Source organism: Nesoenas mayeri (assembly GCF_963082525.1).
Source record: "Nesoenas mayeri genome assembly, chromosome: 3".
NCBI lineage: Eukaryota > Metazoa > Chordata > Aves > Columbiformes > Columbidae > Nesoenas > Nesoenas mayeri.
This window is the reverse complement of record NC_137544.1, coordinates 120,216,089-120,236,753: the sequence shown is the minus strand read 5'-3', so window position 1 is coordinate 120,236,753 and position 20,665 is coordinate 120,216,089. Positions and strand designations below refer to the sequence as shown.

General features: G+C 39.1%; 1 protein-coding gene across 3 annotated transcripts in view; it reads right to left on the bottom strand.

Annotated features, from left to right (window-relative positions):
* The window catches only part of CCDC88A (coiled-coil domain containing 88A), a gene marked incomplete at its 3' end in the record, with an annotated part of 56,958 nt that overhangs the window by 31,752 nt on the left and 4,541 nt on the right, over positions 1-20,665 (bottom strand). For all 3 annotated transcript variants that reach the window (XM_080341928.1, XM_080341930.1, XM_080341929.1), the window contains exons 3-7: positions 8,697-8,805; positions 6,725-6,794; positions 2,223-2,281; positions 1,585-1,668; positions 903-1,043 (exon numbers count right to left, since the gene is read on the bottom strand). In XM_080341928.1, coding sequence (XP_080198054.1) covers positions 903-1,043; positions 1,585-1,668; positions 2,223-2,281; positions 6,725-6,794; positions 8,697-8,805 — 463 coding nt within the window. The remainder of the gene's footprint in view (positions 1-902; positions 1,044-1,584; positions 1,669-2,222; positions 2,282-6,724; positions 6,795-8,696; positions 8,806-20,665) is intronic.

The window sequence follows — 20,665 nt, the reverse complement described above, 5'->3', positions numbered from 1 at the left end:
ACCTAAAGCAAATAGTCACAACTATTTTACACTACTGCTTGGCTATTCTTAAACTACTTAAATTTAGACTTTTAAGTCCACAAAATTACCAGCGCTTTGAATGGACTGGGTAATTAATTGCACAATTGCTTGAACACGAGGATAAATGTAAATCTCTGAAGACGCTGGTGTTCTTCAGTGAGCAGCGGCATCCTTGCCAACTGAATAAAGCATCAGACCTACAGGAATATTCCTATTTTGTCATGTAAATAAAGGTGTTATATGAAGATCTCTTGTATTTTAAAGTGACTCTTCCTTTGCGCTGTAAAAAGTGTTACCGCATATCCTCTCCCCTCACAGTTAAGCTTCTGTTTTCCTCTTCTCGAGGCTGTGAGCTGCAAAGACAGTTGCTAACTGTCCAAGGAATACTTGGAATAGCAGCAACATTAACATACCCCCACTCTACTGAGGGGCAAATCTGGGAGCACCAAGTTGATTCATAGCTTGCAATTTTAATTCAATATGTTTCCGTCTCTTGATTCTCACGCAGTACAACGATTGTGCCTTGCAACAAGCTTGTAAAACCTCCTCTCCCAGTATGGATTGTGCTCCAGCTCACTCAGAGCTGTGCAGCAGGATACAGGAATGTAACACGCATCTTTGGGTGACTGGCTCGCAAACTGATGGGTCACTGATTCCTGGAAGCTTCAGCTGATACAGCTTTGGATTTTCTTCTTATCAACTACAGATGAATGTTGTTTAAAGTTGTTTGAGACTCTGGTTACTACTTTGGGGCATCAAGGAGTCCCTCCTTAAATACGCTAACAGAACATACGTTAACCTACGGGCTCTAAAAACACTGAACTGTATCATTTTCAAAAATTACTTCTTACATTTCTTTCAGCAACAAACCACATCCATACCTCTGAGTGCTCATCTCTTTCATCTATAAGCCTTTTTAAATGCAACGCCATATTTTTCAAGAGAGGTTCAACATACTCTTGTGTCAACACAATAACATCCATCCACTGCAGATCAAACACATTCTCCTGATTATGAGTTACCTACAGAATGAAATGGAAGAAAAAAACATCCTCTTTAAATTGTAAGAGTAGAAAGGAAGCACGAGAAAATAAAGCTGAAACCCTACAGGTTAAATTCTCAAGACAAGGTATGAAAAAACATATAAAAGAGAATAAATTGTATGTTATGGAATAGTTTCTTATCTACCTGAAAGTAGTTCCTTGTACTTCTGGCAAAATAAAAAGCAAAAGGTAACTTGGACAGAATATACATTATGTATCAAACACATGGGATTTGAACTATATTTTATAAATGAATTTGCATATGAAAATGTCACTAAGTTTGCTGTAATTCTAAGACATTCTTGGAGCAACATACTTGCCCCCTGGTACTGTTTCAACAACGTAACCCAAAAGAGCTTGATCATGAAATCTTTTTGTGAATCAAGCTAAAAAATAATGGCATTTTTTCTTACTACAAACAATAGATACACAAATCATGTATTTGCTTTACTTGCTTTTGAACAAATACAATTCATCTTCTTACAATAAAATATTCCACTGCCAAAAAATAACTACGTACCTCTTGAATATGGGCTGCAACAGCTGCTCTTGTATCGAAATCCAGACCTTGGATTCTTTCTATAAATTCTTCTTTTTTCTGACACTAAAAATAAAGATATCTATTTAATATACATATGTATATAAAACATTGCAAGTATTTCCATCCTTCCTTTGTATTAATAGCTAAAAAGGTTAAATCTGAAATCACAATGATCATATTGCTGAATTATTATGCATAATTGTGTTGACCAATAAACACTTGGTTTATGCCATGTTACAGTAATTATAACTTCCAACACTAATAAAACAATCAAGATAAAATGGCTATTGAAAAGGGGGAAGATAAGAAGATACTTCTTCAGCACTTTATCATTTTTGTCCTCTCATTACACAATCAGGGGAATTAACAATATTACAGTATATAAAGTATTAGAAATCCTACATACACACTTTGCTATATTCATAGAATAAAATGTAAGAGGTATAAAATTACAGCCGTTTTCACTGTGGGAATATCCAGATTTTCAAGGAATGCAATAGTACCACCAGAGGAAGGAAGGTCCGAGTCATATACCACCTCAGGTATTAAAACAGTAAGAAAAGAGATGGGTAGCACTTAAACCTTTTCATACACATATCAACATATAGGAAACCTACCTGAACCGCACAACCAAGTAAAAGCAGCAGGAGTTTTTTAATTTCTTCAGTACCTGGCTCTAAGAAGAAAACAAGAACAAAATAATGGTAGGTGTAAAAAGGTCATTTGAGTTTCTTCCCCTACCCCGCAGGCAGCAGCAGGTTTTCTCATTGCTTTCACATCATTTATGTTAACTTAGTTTAGGAAACAAAAGATGCAGAAAAGCCCATCTTCCCAGCTTTCAACTTAGTCCTTTGAACTGCCAACTTTCAGCACTAACAAGTACTTTAATATCCATAATAGTTGCTATTGAAAAAAATACCATTTCAGCTCCTCATAAAGCAAAACTTATAAGCGACATTTTCAAGAGCTTTGGGGACCTACAATCACGTTTTCAAGTGTAATTTCAAGTATTTCAAGATATTTACCAAATGCTGAAATGATTTGCCACCTCCAAGCTGTAAGTTCTAGGTGACAAATTCCTTTAAATTATTTCGTAAAGCTAGATTAGATATTCATCTGCACATCTAAAAACCAAAATGAATATCCAAATCTGGCCCTAGGCTGCTTAATCTCCTAAAGAAGCTTAAGTTAAAGAACTCTGTTTACAGATTAATAAAGATGTATCTTACTTTTTACATTCAAAATGTCCTCGTCCTGCTACTAAATACATACTACATCTAGAATATAAATGCCAGAAGCAAACACTTGAAGGATGGCAAAATAGCTGATGTTAGTTGGAATGAAACTCTAAATGGTCATATATAATTTTGCTTTACTGCAACAGAAAACACTATCCACCGAGCTCTTGAGGAATAAAAGGGTCCTAATAGCGTCCTTTCTGCAAGATACCCTGGATTTCAGCCAATGGTTTATTTCATTGTTAGTGAACCAGACAAAAGCTACGCTGTCAAAAATAATAACGCTGGTGCTGGTGAGAAATTTGACCTTTATTCTGCAAACCTGTGCTCTGCCATCAACACAGTCTCGGTCCAAAATCACCACAACGCAGCCAGCAGGTGCTCAGGTAGGCGCAGGCCTTGCTGAGCCTGGCCTAACTTACTCAAGGCCCTTTGTTTAAAGGAGCGAGTAATCACAGACAACCTCCAATGATCACAGGATGATTACAAGCATCTAGAAGAAAATCCAGCTAGAATCTTCCTTCTGAATCGCCAGTTTGCATCTCCGTTGGGCAAAGCAGCTTATTTTGGATGAAACCTCACGTAAGAAAGATGTAACCACTCACTGGCACCTCATAATCAAATTGTCCTTTGATTTGATCCACTACAGTATTTTGTAAGGGAGGCAAATGCAAAATCCTTCTCAAAAAGCTGCAGATGTGAGATAATCTTGATCAAAAGAGGAAATGAAAAAGGAATCAGGAAAAAACCTGAAAGGATACATAATTCTTACTGATTTTTTCTAGTGTTCAGCAGAGTCAAGCCTTCCCCACGGCTTTACGAGGTCTCTGTACATCAGAATATTAAGTAAAGAACCTTTTTCTAACATTGACTCAATCTGCTGCTTTTAGACGGAGATATGTATAATCCAAATTAGCATGTAACATTTCCATTTTTCCAAAGAGGTTTGTCAGGTAGATCCATTGCGGAAAACATGAACTCAAATGGGAGATTTTAAATCATTTCTACAGATTTGCAGCTCAAAGACTCGAGCTGTGAAGTCTTTTACATAGAAACTGAAACCGCCAATGAAGATATTTCACCAGAAGCAGCTACTTCAGCTGCACAAGAGGAATTCCACCTGGCTGCCTGTCTTCATCAATACAGGTTAACCAGACTATTGTAACCGAAGGAATCCATCCCAGTACCACATATCCTACATTCACTTATCCCAATTAATTCATCACTTTATTTTTCAAAGCAAGCCGTGAACTCCTCTTGGGATGCTCATTTGCACACAGCTTCAGCACCTCCTGACTGGCTCTTCAAAGCCAACCTGAAGATGGTGTCCGTGTCTCTCCAACACATTCCCTGAAGGAACGTGGCAAAATCCTGCCGCTTCCCACTGCGACCAACCAGCTGATGGGTTTTTCTTCCTTTTTCTGCATCACCCATACGGAAACAGATCATTCTCTTCCACACCCCCAACCTGCTGCTTGAGCTTTGTCCCTACCCCAGCCCATCCTCTGACCTTCCCCGCACGCCCCCTTAGCCCTGGCTGTCAGATCTCTGTAGCCTCCACCCTCAGAAATATCAACTGGTTTTAATCTTCCCTCTTCCCCCGTTAAAGAATATGTGCCTCATCATTATCTCCTTTTTCCTTTTCCCCTGTAATTTAACTGAGCATTTACAATCACAGCCTGTAGCTCTTCTCCAGCTTTCTCCTCCAACTGGCTTCCTGCCAATTAGCTCCACTGAAATGTTCCTTAATAAAGTCTGATGACCCCTTTTTTACCAAAGCTCAAATCCAGCGCTCTATCTGCATTTCCCTTGATAAGCCAACTGCCTCTGATACAGTCAAACACGGTTCTCTTCCTGAGATCTTATCTGCCCTTGGCTGCTGTGATTTGTTGTCTTCTGGTATTTCTCCACTGAGTTCCTTAAGCACCAAGTATTGCAAAGGGGAAAAAATGGGAGACGTTCCTGTGACAAAAATCACAGCTACAGCCTAAGCTTTAGTGAACCAAATCCTAACTGCTTGATCAGAAAATCAACTTGTACTACGGAGGCTTGTCTTGGTGCAACCAGACTCGCATAACAAGCTTCTCTAAAGGTCACCAAGGTTTGATTTCACCATGCTTGCACACCAAAGGAAAAAAAACCCGATAGGCATGAGTTCCTCTTCAAGTCGACACAGCAAGAACAGTCTTAACTTCCTAAGAGGAAAGGTTTCGGATGGAACCCACAAGAACAGCTCTGTCTTCTGATTTGGATCAAACTCCATGATGAAATCAAGCAGGAATCTGAAACGTCTTCAAGAATAATGTCGCACATCACAATTTTTTTTAATATGGGCTATGCTACAGTAAGATCTGTGTTTTCTCACACAAATCCAATAACATCCCCAGAGGAGAACAACACAAACACCACCAGAGGTTCCGCTTGCCAGACCACAAAAGCTCCACAGCCTGAGCTGAGGTCCCGGAACAGGAAGCAGCTTTCTCATCGATGACTAAAGCACAGGGGTTTGTGTATACAACTCAATACGAAATTATCTTGGTGGGTTTCAATAGTGCACTTGAAATAACATTTCATCTTCTACTACACAATATTGTTAAGATATATTTTGTCTCAGTATCTTGAAGAGAATTTTTTAAGAAGTCACTACACAACCAGTACTACAAGCTGCCTTTTTTGTTATTCTGTTTTTCCTTTAAGTTTGGTCTCTAGGCATATCCATGGAGCATTTCAAAAACCTTAAGAAAGTCTGGAATCAAAATATAAAAGCACAATGGATTCTGTTCTTTTGGAAAAGAGACCACATTCACGCGTCTTGGTGCATATGACAGATTACAGCATCTGCACATATACAAACTTAAAAGGCTGTGACCTCAGAAGCAAAAGCAGCAATATTCAAAAGCAGAAAATAAAAATTTTAAAAATATATCAAAATACCTACATAAATGAGATATATGCGGATGGGATATGGCAAGTATCGACATTATGAACCCTGAAATTGAAAAGCGAGGTAACACAGATGATCCTTCTTGCGCATGAGAAAAATCTTGTCTCACGTACACGGAAGCATGGCATAGAAGACATTTAAATAAATGGAAAAGCCAGGGGAAGCTACACAGCCTGTTAGAGGAGTTCCTAACCTCTCTGCTGAGGCGCTACAACATCAGAAGGAGAACACCCGGGACACATTAGAGCCAAGTTAATACAGTGTGCCCAGTCCCCAGTGGCTCCGTGCAGGCCAGGTGTGGCTGCTCGCTGCTCCTGGGATTGAGAGCACGCTGCAGAGATCCCCGAGCGGCTGTGGGTACTCAGCTGGGTCCACACGGGCTAATGTTCTTGGTCTGAAAATTGCAACTCTCAGAGCTGGAAGCAGAGAAGGTGGGAGCATGGAGAAGACAGTATCAGTTCCAGGAGAAAGCACCAAGGTAACTGCAATATTTTTCAGGTAACGATGCGAGAGAAGCGGGAGAGTTTGGGGAAGGAAAAACACAGATTAGGAGCTGGGTTGAGTGAGATGCACTGAACTGCCAGTTTTCTCAGGGGTGGCTTAGGTAGAGAAAGTTGAAAGCACAGTAGCTGGGAATACATGAAACTTATGTTTTGTTGTATCAGTGTCTCACTGGTTGCTGGGAAATGTGCTTCGTTTCAGTATAAAGCCCAGTAACAGGCAATGCTGAGGTTGGATACAACACGTTTTTATGAAGTGTGGACCGTTGGTGCAAACAAAAACTCTGTTATTCATCATTAAGAAACCACTTACTTGCTAGAAGTATTTACACAATCTTCTGTTGAAACGCTCAATCCCATATGAATTATATTTCCAGTGAAATAATACAAATTATTACACCAATGTAAATTTTCATCTTAGTTAAAAATAAACTTACCAGAAAAAGGATTTTTGCCGATTATTAATACATTTGGCAAAGACATCATGATCAACTGCTGCAAATTCTCCTATGAAAGTTAATTAAAATATCATTTAAACCATACGGATTGAACAAAAGCAAATATCAAATACTAATCACCACTAAAAAGAAATTAGGATCACATCAGCAGCTTAAAAATTGTCAAGTCTCAATATATACATGTTCAACACTAAATTATTTGGACACTAATTAAAAAAAATCTTACAAATATGCATTACTTCTACCAAAGCCTTGTTTGATTGGTTTGCAAGATCATGTCACCATAGTAAAATCCTCTCGTGGCAATGGATCTTAAGCCAACTAGATCCTGTGTCTCAGAATGCAGCAAAACTCTCTTAAATTACGAGTGTTCATGTTTCTCTGACTAGCTTATTGAGAGACGCTTATTTTATTTGCTCTAAGTTGCATTTCTACCACAAAAGATCAATTTCCTCTAGTTCTTGTCCATAGTCTCTGGTGGCCTTGCCAAAACATGGATGTGAAAATTACAGGGTTTGTGCTGTAGTTATGCTGGTACAATCCTGAATACAAAGGTCCAAAATCCCATTAGCATGATGAGGCGGGGCTGGAGTTGGTCAGTCCCCGGCCTCAAGCAGCAGCTTTGTCCGCCCGTCCATCCTATAGACGGTATCAATGGACAGTTCTGGCGGGCACTGAGGGCTGTAATCAGGTCAAATCCCCAGTCTAGACAGAGCCTAATTCTGCAGAGCAGAATCATCTCCCTCCTTTCCCAGATGTTATTCCCAGCAGATGCCACACGGGCAGCTCTGGAGTCCAGCTTTTTGTTTCTCATCAGTGTTGGATTCACTAACACAGAAAATGTTCACACTCTAAAGCAATGTATTCCAGACCATCACCGCTTTACATCCCAGAGGCACATGTGCCATGTTGTAAGTTAAGAACTTAACGTAAGTTAACTAATTTTATGTCACATTTGAAAAATGACATGACTTGAAAACCACCTGTGGAAATTCTTAGCTATAGCTGTGCTCGAGAGCTCCCACCAGCTGATAGGGGACATTAAAAAATCAATATATCAAACTGACCGATAATAGATTGAAAAGCAGGTACTCTCATTGCACGTGTTAAAGACAAATTATAAGGAGGTAGAAAATACCTTGATCTATGCAAATACAATGAATTTCAAGCAATCATAACTTTTGTACTTCTAAGATATTGACAAAGTTAATTTTCAAACAGAATTTTTTAAAAACTGAAGTGTACCACAGGAATTTTTAAATTAATAAAGAACAGATAAAAGATAAATAATGCAATGAGTATTTATAGCTACTACGAAAGACAATCACATACTTTAAAAACTAGGGACTTGGTAGTTTTGTGGGTTTGGTTTTTAAATAATAGCTCAAATAATTTCATGATGCTATTATAAAGCTCTTCTTACTGTGAAGCAGAGTACAAGCAGAGGTAACCAAGAAATGTGTTCTCTACGGATTAGTGACATTATCATCTTTTTTCTTACACCACCTCCACCTTTTCAGAGCCGTCTACCACCTCTTCTGTCAGACGCTGTTAACATCATGAGCAAGCTTGGTGCTTTTGAAATGACTGCTGCTATTAAAAATGTGAAACTGGAACCTGTGTCTCCCAAAATTCACATCTTTCCTTTAACTGTTGTTTAACCTGCAAAAATAAACTAAGCCTATTGACAAAGTTCTGCCTTGCTCATACAAACTTGTGGAGTTCACCAGCATTTATTTTATTAAAGACTCATACACTGTGTCAAATGGGACTGACAGAGCACCCATAGGAGTGATGGAATCTCAATGGTTTTAATTTCCAAAGCCCAGCAGAACTTGTAGGGTGCTCAGTTCTCCTACCTGCTGCAAATTGTTGCCCTTCAAGGCATTACTATAAAAGAACACTTAGAAACAATTCTAGGCAAAACATAATATAAGAAACAACTACTGACCTGATAGTAAGTTTTTATTTGTTTCACCAAAATAGACAAATTTTGAATCCTTAATGATGCGTCATTGTTGACTTTTTTGTTTATCCTCTGATTGGCAGATTTTAGATTACTGAAAAAAAAAAGAGAATAAATTAAACACACTGAACATTAATCTTTCTGTATAACAAATGATACAGTTAATGTGCCAGCACAACAACCTCTTGTCTTGGTTATCACGCCTTTTTTCTCCCTCCACAAGCAAATAAGGAGTTGTGGAAGTGACTGCCAAAGGCAGAAATAAATAACTTAAAACATCTGGCTGTGACGCAGCCAGCCAGATTAGCACCCTTTTTGCCTATTAATACAACATGTAACAGGGAGCACCATTGCAATTACTGGAGAATCAATATAACGAGCAAGTTTCTGCGGCCCCGCGTTCCCCCCAGCAGCCCCATCCCTGACACGATACAGAAAGCAGAGCACGGCTATAACCTAAATATTCCAGCACACACCGAGACACCAGGAACCCTTCTCACTGATGCAGATCGTTACAAAGAGCAGAATGCAGAGCGGCTACATTAACCAGCGTCTATACACTCAAAAACTGTAGGATGCTGTTTTATCATGAGGCACAAATCCAGAATGTAAGTTTTAACTTTTCAAACAATGAGGAATAGGAAATCCACCACGCTAATACACATGAAATTAGTTTTAATTTATTTACAGATGACTGAAGTTTGTCAACAAAGGGATTATTAGTGGGAGTTTTTATCATGTACTCATATACTACCAGATTTTTGTCTGGATTACATTGGCTTCAGAGAGGAAACCAATCCCTTTTTCCTTCACAAAGTAGGAAGGATCTGAGGAAATGCAGATGAGTCACCCTTTTTCAATACCTCGTAACATAACAAGTTATTAACTGCATACAAGACAGCGTGACAACCATTCATTGTGATTTTTCAAGGAAAAGAATGCAGAACCACTGCAACTCTCCCACAACAGCCTGTCAAAGGCTCGCAGAATTCATGAGATGGCCCATGTGAAGTTTTGTAGCTTCGGAATTCAACACAGGCAAAGGATTACACTCGAAAATGACCTGAATATTGTAGTGGACTAAGATGTTACCTTGGATTTACTAATTCAGCCAACCTGTAGCTGCAAAAGGAACTACATGGGCTCAAACTGATTGTGCTTTGCAGCTGTGCAGAACTGGACTCCTTTCCAAACTGAATTCATTCACATTTGTTAAAATCAGAAGAGAAAATCCAGGATAAATCCTGCTGACCCGCTGGCATGCAGAGATCAGCCGAAGTCTCCTGTTTCTACGTTCGATTTGGGCCCTTAATCTTCATCTTTAATCTTGATGACTATGGGATTATCTCGAGGCTTTTTGATCCTCCTCAGCAGCATTTCTACAGCTGCACATTGTGGATGACTCTCCCTTTGGAGCACCCAAAACACAGCACTGGAGCTTCCCGGATATTGGAACAGCTCTTATTTTAGTATCGACACCAAAATCAGTGTGTAACCACAACAATTCCAAACACAAATGTCATAGAAGCTCAGGCTTTACACCTTATCGTTTCCAAAGTTGTACTAGAGAATTTAGACAGATCTTGTAACAACAAAAAACAGCACTATGTCTTCAGAATGGTACATAAACAGAAATCTTGATACACTTCTAAGACAAAATGTTACTATCCCAATAAAACAAATGGGAAATGAACACAAACAACAAACTCCTGAACAGCAGCAGAAAGAATGCCAAAGGGCTCTGTGTGCAGAAGGGAAAAGAAGAACAAAAAGGGCAATTACAGCCCAAGATTTCTTGGGATAAAGTTCCTAGTTCCCCCCCACCGTCACCTTCATGTTTTGCAGTACAATATTTCATTATTGGGACTCGCATAAAACCCAAAGCACGTGTGCTGCATCTCTGGTTTATTTCATTACATTAATATCCATTTTTGAAATCAGAAGTCAGAACATCTGGGCAAGATCAGGGACCACAGGGTGTCATTATACCCATTCCTGGACTTCCATCCCAACTACCAGCATTTCTGCTTACAGCACAAATAATTCACACCTCTCAAATAATGCACTAACAGACACTAACTGAGCATTTTTAGAACGCTTTAGCAGATGCTACAGCAAATCATGCTTGCTTCATTTTTTCCATCTTAATCCTTAGAAATCCAACAGTGTATGGATCAACTCTGCCAAATTATGCATTAACAAAGATAACGAGAAATTCTATTCTATTAGTCTTGTGTCAAGCTTAACGCTGACACGAATAAAAGACTTTGTTAATTGTAATGTACACTACTGCTGAAAGCAAAGTAATATTCCTTTACTTCCACCCATTCACCCAGGTATCCTCCTCCCCATATACATAATAGATACAAATTCTTACAATAATTCATATACGTATAATAATTACTTTAATGTGGTGAATATCTTCCTCTATCTAGACCAAATGAATGGCAGACACATATTCCGTACATTTTATGGAACTTCCAGGCTTTATGCTGGTTTGGGTCAAAGTGATTCATTCCTGTAACTCAAAACAGAAAGCATTCAACTGCTTGTTTGTGTTTGGTTTGGGGTTTCGTAGGGGTTTTTTGGCATCAGCTGCAGGCACCAGTTCAGTGAGGCTGTGAATTTTGCTGGGAAAGCCCCAGGTGTGCTCTGGAACGGGAACAAATAGTCCCGTTATATGAGCCTCTGCTACTGCAGAAATACCAACAATTTAAAACGTCAGGCTCAGGACAACAAGTGCACAGAATACATTTATTTCTGTAATCTTAGTTTTTTTCCTAAAGACTATCGCTACAGGTACCAAGAAGCTTAACTTCTTGGTCTTGAGGCTTGACAAATTTAAGTTACTTATACATCAGTATTATTACTACTAGTCTCCACAAATCATTTTTAATACAATTAAACATGTACCCTCAATAACTCTCTCTTACTAGTAGGAGGTTGTATTAATTTGATTTTGTCACTTTTTGGTAAAGATTGTCGTATTGGGTCATTATTCTTCAAAGGAGGGAGGTAGGTTGTCTTTGGCGCTCCCAATCAACACATTAGCAATGACTAGGATGACTTTTACTGATAAAGAATTGATTCTAACTCTTCCTGGAGTGAAATCTTGCTCTGAATACCTTCCAATGCAAACAGGACTTTACCTCTGCACTACAGCAATTTAAATGTTTCTAACCACACTATGCCATTAAATGAGTATACTGTGTAAACACAGAATACCAATAGGCTACCTACAGGAATGACCCAAAATGTCTAAATGACTGAAACATCTAAATTAGAGGCTGCTTGGTAGAAGAATCCTGCAGTGTTTGTACCTACCAGCGTTCCTTCATCTTCGGTCACTGATTTCTAGTTTTCAGACTAAGCTTGAACTGTGAGCTTTGACTGGCAAAGCACATTGAAGAGCCAAGACCAGGCCTGGCAGCCCACTGCTCACGCCATGAACTGCCATTAGGCAGGAGAGCCATGGTTTCCAAGACCAAACACACCTTCATTCTCAATATCAATAACTCATTCTCTCCAAGCCTCGAGCTCTGAAGCTCAGCGGCCTCTTTAATCCGCAAAATACCATTTCAAATAATCTTTATTTAGTCAATACAGTCCATCTTCCTAAATACTGATGTCTTAACTTGCTCCTCTCAAAGAGGAACTAACACAGCCTGATGTTAGTGACACATTTTCCACTCTATGTTGTTTGTATAACTGTATTTTGTCAGATTGGTCCAATCCACTAACAGACATACTGATTTTCTTCTAAAGCGTTTTGAAATAACTAACAGAAAAAGCTAATGAAATATAATCTGCAAACATTTTTCATACAGAAGGATAAAATTCTAAACTTAAATTGCCAAATATCTGTATTGCTTTCAAGAGCACATATCTTGAAATTAGTTTACATTTTTTGACAACCAATTTATTACAGATTTTAATACATTACTTGTATCCACATGTTGAATTGTTCAATTTTTATGACCAAGAAATTTTTCTAATAATTACATTTTTATTCATACTAAACAATTCTGCTCATTAGAATATGTTTGGTCCAATACCACTGAAACGAACTGGTACACGCTGCTGGCAATTCAACAAGATGCAAATGAAATAATGTTGAAAATGAAGCAGTTCTAAACTAGACCTTTGTTAAAGGTAGCTTTAAAGAACAGTTTTTTAAAAACACAAGATTCCAGTGGCTACTGTGCCGGTTACACTAGAAACATTTTGAAGGCAATACACGCTCTGAACTCTGAATTGCTCCTTTTATTAGGTGGAGCTACTCAACTGCTTCAGTGGCGAATAGCCTGGCAAAATAGGGCAAATCTGCGCAAAGTCAATAGGAAGCAGAGCAGTAAAAGATACCCTTGAGCGGTTTTACATTTAAGAGCAACCTACTTATGACAAGATACATTAATTTCAATAGCCATAAAAACAGACATGAGCATCTATCCCAATAATGCCTTAGTTTAAAACTACTGATTACAGCGAAAACTTCGTAATTTTGAAATACTACCAGTGTCATGAATTACAGATTGAGACCTCATATAATCAGGGATTATGTGCCTTTAATTTTTCATTGACCAAAATCTATCAGAAATGGGAATGTGATATCTTAATGGCTTCATGCTTAAATCTATGCAGACTGCAAACCAGTTGTGTCCTCTCTTGCCATCTGCTCCTTGATGGTACTTAACCATTAAGTCCAGAATTATAACGCACCCTCATTCGAAATGTATCATTGTTCTAATGTATTTGTTAAGTATAGTGAAATGCTGAAACAAGCACTTTTGAAAAAACCTACGCAAGTGTACAGCTCAAAGGATGATAAATATTGACTGTTACTCTGTGATTTAGCTTACAGTAGCATGGTATTCACATTTACATATAAATGCTGCCTGCCCAATAAAGTTATATTTTTTGTAAAGTCCCTATAATTGGAATACTGAGGCTCACTCTTGCTCTTTGCCAAATATTCCAATAATTACTGGTATGAGAAATTTTGGATAGATTTCAAATAATAAAGCAGCATTGCAATTCTTTACTGTTAACAAGAAAATAAACGTGTACAAAATGTGTTTCACAAAGAAATTTGATACAGCAGTGTCCTTTTACTGTGGAAGTTCAAATAAAATCAGGACTTTCCCTGGAGAATAACTGATAATCTCCAATTTGCTTTAAATATTTGAAGCAATACCAGACAGAGCAGTACATTGAGGCAATTAAATTATCAAAAGCACCTCTGCATACTGGACGAAAGGAGCCTTGGCCTTCCCCAGCGTACTGTTTCATCAGCCTTTACAATCGAGTTACAGCATCAAATGGGGCAAATTCTGAAGTGCAATATTGTCAGTATCTGAAGCTGGTGATGACGCAGACTCTAGAAATGCTGGTACAAGATGGCACACTTCAAACTCCTCCTGCATCTATCAGTATGAACATTTTCTGCTGTCAAAGCGTATTTCCATGCTAAACCTACTAAAAGATGAAGAAAATAGAGAAAAGGAGCTACATTTATCTCTGGCACATACTCATCAGGCTTCCTGTGTTGATAGAAATGGATTTAAATGGATAACTTCTCTAAAGAATAATTCACAATACAGACTATCCATGGTTGAAGCGTGCAAAGAACTAACTCAGCACGTTCTTATCTGAAAAATAGAAGGCAATAAAATCCTTCCATCTCTTGAAGAGCATCATGCAAGCCATGCAGCAAGCCCTGAGGCTGCAATGCATTGACGATGTTGAATGATGCGATGGCCCAGTGATGTTACACAACGTGCACACAACTATCACAACTGGAGAACCACAGTCTGACTTGCTGAAGACACGAGGGATGTACATTCTAGAGTTGTACAAGTGTTCAGTTTTGAGTCCTGCTAGCCATTCTACCTCTGTGCGCTTCCACAGGATCCAGGAAAAGGATGCTCTAAGCCTCACCTGCAACGAGCAACCAAATGTGATTTATACCAATTGCTCTTCTTTGCCTTTTTAGTGGGCATTTATGACAATCTACCTCTTCCTTGTGAAACACCTGTATTTTTGCCTTTGAGACAATACTGTTCAAGCAGCAATCAATGCACAGTCAAAATGTCTGCAGAACTATGCGAACATCTGCTCAAACATCTAAAGGTATCATTATAAATGCAAGAGATGCCCTTTACCGCAAAATAAGGTGCATATTAATATCTCAATTTAAGGACACCTTGCTAACTCTGCACTTAGCAAAGACTGACTATATGTGCCCAAATCTCAACAGTTGTATCAAAAGTTTTTTGCCTTATGCTAACATGAGTTTTAGAAGTAACTCTAACTTCATAAGCCTTCTGTCCCTTGCACAAAACCACATGCTCTAGGATTATGTCCAACATCATAAACTATTAGGAGACTGAAGCTCTGTGCCTGCTTACAAGAAACACAACCAAGTGGCCTACGACACATCAGCTGGCTGGTGGCGATCACAAGAACACTACAAAGAACAGCCAAGTAGACGCCGAGCATTTGCGGACAGCTTTCCCACTCCCTGCCCCAGCTCTGCGGCATCCGACCAGGCTGAGCTGCTCACAGGGGAGCTGCACAGCGCTTAAGCTCTCTTGTTGGTGCTCACAGCCCAATTACTCATGGCTGACATGCGCCAGAATAGCTGTATCGGAAGCAGTGCCACAAGCCTTTTGTGCCGCGTAACCCTGTCTCTCCCTCCTCCGTCAATACCAACCTGCTGCGCCTCCCGACCTCGGGGCTGCTCTGACCAGCAACTGCTCTGCTGGGTGGTCCCACCGCTCCTGGTGTCATTTGCACGAAGAGACACCCCCTCACAGCTGTCACATGCGAATGAGCCAACAGCCAGACAAAATCAGGGCACGTTCAACAAGTCTGGTGACTGATCTTTAACTTCTCCCTCCCAAGGTTTTAAAAAGGCACAGAGCAGAACAGCGCAGATGTCTGGTTTGTCCTTTCTCTTTTCCTTAGTAGCAATAGGGAAGATGCATGCAGGTGAGTGAAAGGCAGGAGAAAGAAAGAGAGGAAATAAACCAGTTCACCTCTCATCTACTAAGCACACACTTGTATCACTGAATTAACACCCCCAAAATTCCTAACTTCCAAGCTTACAGAGCAACAGCTGTCTTTATCATCATATAGTATGAAACTACTTTTCTACTCTTTCGCCTTGACTGTCAGATGTACTCTTTTTTCCTTTCACAATAAAAGGTACTATATCAAATAAAAAGCTTTTGGCCAAAGACTGCAAATACCGAATCACCACTCACCACACTGAGTAACCTGGGGAGCCCCCCCCCCAACAATCCATGAGAATGTGGAGCAGCCTCTGCTCCAGTTGGCAAAAGGTAAGGGGCCTCCCACCAAATTAAACACTGTCGCTGGCAGAAAAAATCTATAGGATCCAGAGCATCACAGAATGCTTAACACATAAAAGAAACACTCCTGCTTATTAAATAATTGAGAATTCCTACACAAAACAACTTGACAAAGAAAACTTCTTTGGAGCAAACAGATGAGAACCAGAAAGTTTGAAAACACACTTTACTACTTCAACAAATCTAAATATCTGATAAGGGTCGTCTTCTTCTGGTATGGTGTTTTTTTTTTTTTTTTTAATTGTTGTTTGGTGGTTTTGTTGGTTTGAATTGCATGAGGCCCAGTAGCATATACTGCTTCAACAGGCAGAATTAGACTGCCGTAGTACTTGCACTATTCTACTTTCCAAATTAAACCAAACCAAAAAGGCAGCATGGGATGCAAGAGCATTAAGTCTACAAAGGACAAGCAAGAAAGGAGATGGACATACCACAGAATCCTGAAGTTTTGCTTTTTCCTTTAAGCACTCTGTGTTATTCTCCTTCTCAGCGCCAACTTTTGCATTTTTCAAATGAGGTCAAATTTTAAGATCTATTCAGTCCAATGCTAATTAACAGACTAACTGAAAACTATTTGACTTTGTGATTAACACCTCGATGTAACTGACCATTAAAACGCTGCAAACATTTACACCGGCAGTAATCCTGTGACAACAGTAAGATTAGCTTTACATAAGCAAGCACTCCCGGATCTGCAGCACAAGGTGCAGCATGACTTGATACCAGAGGGCATGAAGTAAGAAAATGGTTTTACAGGCTACTTTGGAAAGAACATCCTGCAAACACACAGGTACTACTTGGAAGAAACCTCAGAAACAGTTAAATTAGCAGCAGAATAGGCCAGAGAGTTGCCAGATAGGAAGTAGCAAGCAATATAGAAATGGAGCAAATAAACACTTGTTGGCCTTACCAAATGACATTTGTGGAGCTAACATGCTTCCTAAGATAGTTAAAGCATTAATATAAGGGAAAATAACTTCTGTAGGATTTAAAAGCAATTCACATTCACACAGTTTTCTTTAAGCTTAAAAAAAATTTAACATATTATTAAATTTGTATGTGCAAGTTTTTCTCTTCTGCTCTAACCAACTTCCAACACCACAGCAGCACACACTTTGCTTTATTTGATAACCACAACATCAAAAATAACCTGTCCTTTGGAAAACCTGGGAAAATGTTCACTCACTTTATTCTTTACTTCAAACCTTGCTGAAGCTATAAATTCTCAAAAATAATTAGCTCATATTTAAGATTCAAAATAGTCTGACCTTAGGTCACCATCTCAGCACACTGAGCACTAAAAACATAGGAAATGCTGATGTGAAATTAGCCTATTGAGATGACACCAAAGCTACCTGAATATTGCAGTTTCAGTGACTAAAAAGATATTAAGTTGTAAAAATACTGCCACGCAGATTTCCGTGAATAGTTTTGGTTAGAACACTATGACTCTCGATTTTGCCTTTCTTCTGAAGTACAATAAAGCTTCTCTAAGTAAATTAGTAACAATAAAACATACGTCATCTTCTTCTGTACCAATTTTTAGACTACCAAGTGCCAGCCCTGAGTCCTTTGTACAGATTACTCCAGAGAAGGAGACAAATTCAAATGCAAGGCTCCTGGATCTACGGGGATTGCCAAAGAAAACAAGTTACATTTCTTGTAAAAATTTTACCCACGTGAGCAACTCCATTGCTTTAGCACACTAAGTGTTGGCAATACTGTATGCACATCAATACATGTACAATCCCCTGCTGATTTATATATAAATAGAGCAGTACATGGACTGTACCCCTGTTAACTACTCACGGCTACAAGATAAGCATACATATACAGGCCTGTAAAATAAGTGCATTCTTTTCATCTTAAAACATTAATATTAATATCCTTGCTAAGATGCAAACCAGCACTTTTTAGTTATGACATTTCTCTGCATTCTATCATACCCCAACTAGTATCCGTCTTTTATTTTTTTCCGGCACACACAATACTCTGAATACATAGCAACTATATTCCCAAGCTACCAGGAAATTACACCAGACGTTTTTTGCTCAAGGGCTTATTTAAGAAAAACACAGATACCACACAAACAAAAACTAGAGCAAATATTTCCCTGCAGCTTAAAATAAATTACAATTCTGCAATAAACCTAAGTGGACTATCTCCCATCACTATAGGAAAGGAAGCCATTTTTTAGTTATATCTAAGTGTGTATTACAAAGATTCACTCAACAGCCAGAGATATAACACAGGCTGCTTATGAGTTCAGTCATTGTGATTTCCGAATCCAAAAATACAACGTAAGATAATTTTTGCTTTTTCCTCAGAGTAAGCCAATGAGAAATCACACCAACCAAGCCCAGGCCAAGCAGCGGCCTTGTTTCAATTCAACACCCCAACATCAATCAGTCCTATGTATTCTGTAAATACTGCTTAAGAACAGCTGCCTAAGAGGCCATGCTTCTTTGGAGCATCTTAAGGCATAAATAGAGGACTCTTTAAAACAAAGCAAACAAACACACTCCCACACAGTTATTACCAAATAATCTCTGACCACTGAGGCCATGTGCTCCAACAAAGCAGCATTTGGAAAAATGTCTCGATCCCTAAATAATTATGACATAAGGAAAAGTGCTACAGTATGAAAGACAAGAAAGGCAACAAATTGGTATTTAGTTTGGAGAAAAAGGAGGAGGAACACATGAAAGAACACAAAGCTTAAAAGCTCCTTCTTCACTGAAGAAACAAACGAGGAAAATCTGGAAGTAAGCTTCCCAAATTTAGCATAGAATTAAGATGTGCTTGATTTAGCAACCAATTTGTCAGTTAACTAGATTAGTTTATTAGGAAAAAAAAGATCAGACCACGGCAATACTCCGCAAAGGTTTGTGGCACAGAGCCCACCCAAAACCAGCCATGGAACCTGCAGAAATCCAGCCTTGCCAGTGAAACATGCAAGTTGATCAGTCCAGGTAGGATATATTCGTAGCTAAGTTAAACCTCTGAACCTTTGTGGTATAAAAATTAGAGAGAAATGAGATGTGCATTTCATTATCTTCATAGAGTACTTCGAAACAGCACCTAGAATAAGAGTGAAATGCAAAATACCCTAAAAATAAAACCGTAAAGCCGTAGTGAATATATTGTTTCCTTGCCAGCATATTTTCAGTGCTGAAACAAGTAGTTTTGATTTTAGATCTTTCAACAAAGATTTCTATTTATGGAACAGGTAGCCAGACTCAATAGAGCACCTCTGTATGGATTAAGAAACATTTTTTAACTCAGCTTTTATTCCCTGGCCCCGCTATTTGCCTGGACTAAGGATGTGATAAGTAGCACACTACGAAAAGAAAGAAAGGAGACAGAATCAAAGACAGATACTCAAGATAGCACATGCAGAAAAAAGTGAAGAAATGGATGTATACATGCAGAGGAAGATTTGGTTATTTATTTCCTAATCTTCAAAATACTGCAAAAGCCCAGAGTGAACTACAGAATAGTTGACTGCACAGAAATCAAGAGTGGACAAGATAAAGGAAAGTGGCCATCGACTGTAGAAAAGGGTACAAAAGCATAAAACCCCCTAGCAAAACAGACATAGACAAAGATCAAACGCTTTAAGCCTTCCATGTTCAACGCACATTTTCTTCCCTTTAGCTATCAAACCCCTAACCACCTCCGAATTCACCTCAGAAGTCCAAGAACCAGCCTATGTCCACCTCATTTGCCCAGTTCAATGCTCACTGCAGGCAGATGGCCAAGTCTAAAATTAATTATCATTACACCATAAGAACTATCTTTTATTTTTTTTGTAATCAAAAGGTTTTAATTCCAACAATCTTGAGCATAGTGCACGTTCTGCTGAACCATTTATGAAATAATTTGCTTCTTTACAAAAAACACGAGTGTTGTAAATTCAGCTTTTCTTCAGGAAAACCTGGGCCCTACTGCTGCAGATCCACTCTTAGGAGAAACAGCTCTCAGCTAGTGACATGTGCCACCTTGCACCTGCAGAAGCCCAACAGCACGTCTGAAAAGCATGAATCAATTCCATTCGCTGCAAGAAAGAGATGAAGGTGCAGATTTAGTAATATTTGACTTTTCCCTAAATACGCGCTCGTATTTTTACTGCCGAACTCACCAATTTCATTTTCCCCAAACCTTTTTTCCATTTCCCTGCCCAGATATGAGGTGCTCTTCACCAGAACTGGAGGGGAGCGCCTGCTCCTGCACTTTCCCAGAGCCAGGCAGCTGGCTCAGCCGCTGGACACGAGTCCAGTTTTGAGGGAATGATATAAGCAGGCCAGAAGTATGGGCTGGCAAGCTCAACACTTTGGAAAAAAAGCATACAACTCAAGACTAAGAGCTCAGCAAAGGAGTCAATGAAGTAGTCTACACATTCTGGGCACACAGCACCAGAGCAGTGGAACAGTCAGCCCATCCACCTGCAAAATTCTAAGGGTGTCAAATGCTCACGTGTGGATCCAGGCAGTGAAAAACTGCGAGAGAACAGCAAAGGGGAGAAAAACAGGAGAACAAGAAAACGCTTTATCCTTTTGGAGTAGTTCTCAGCACGCCTGG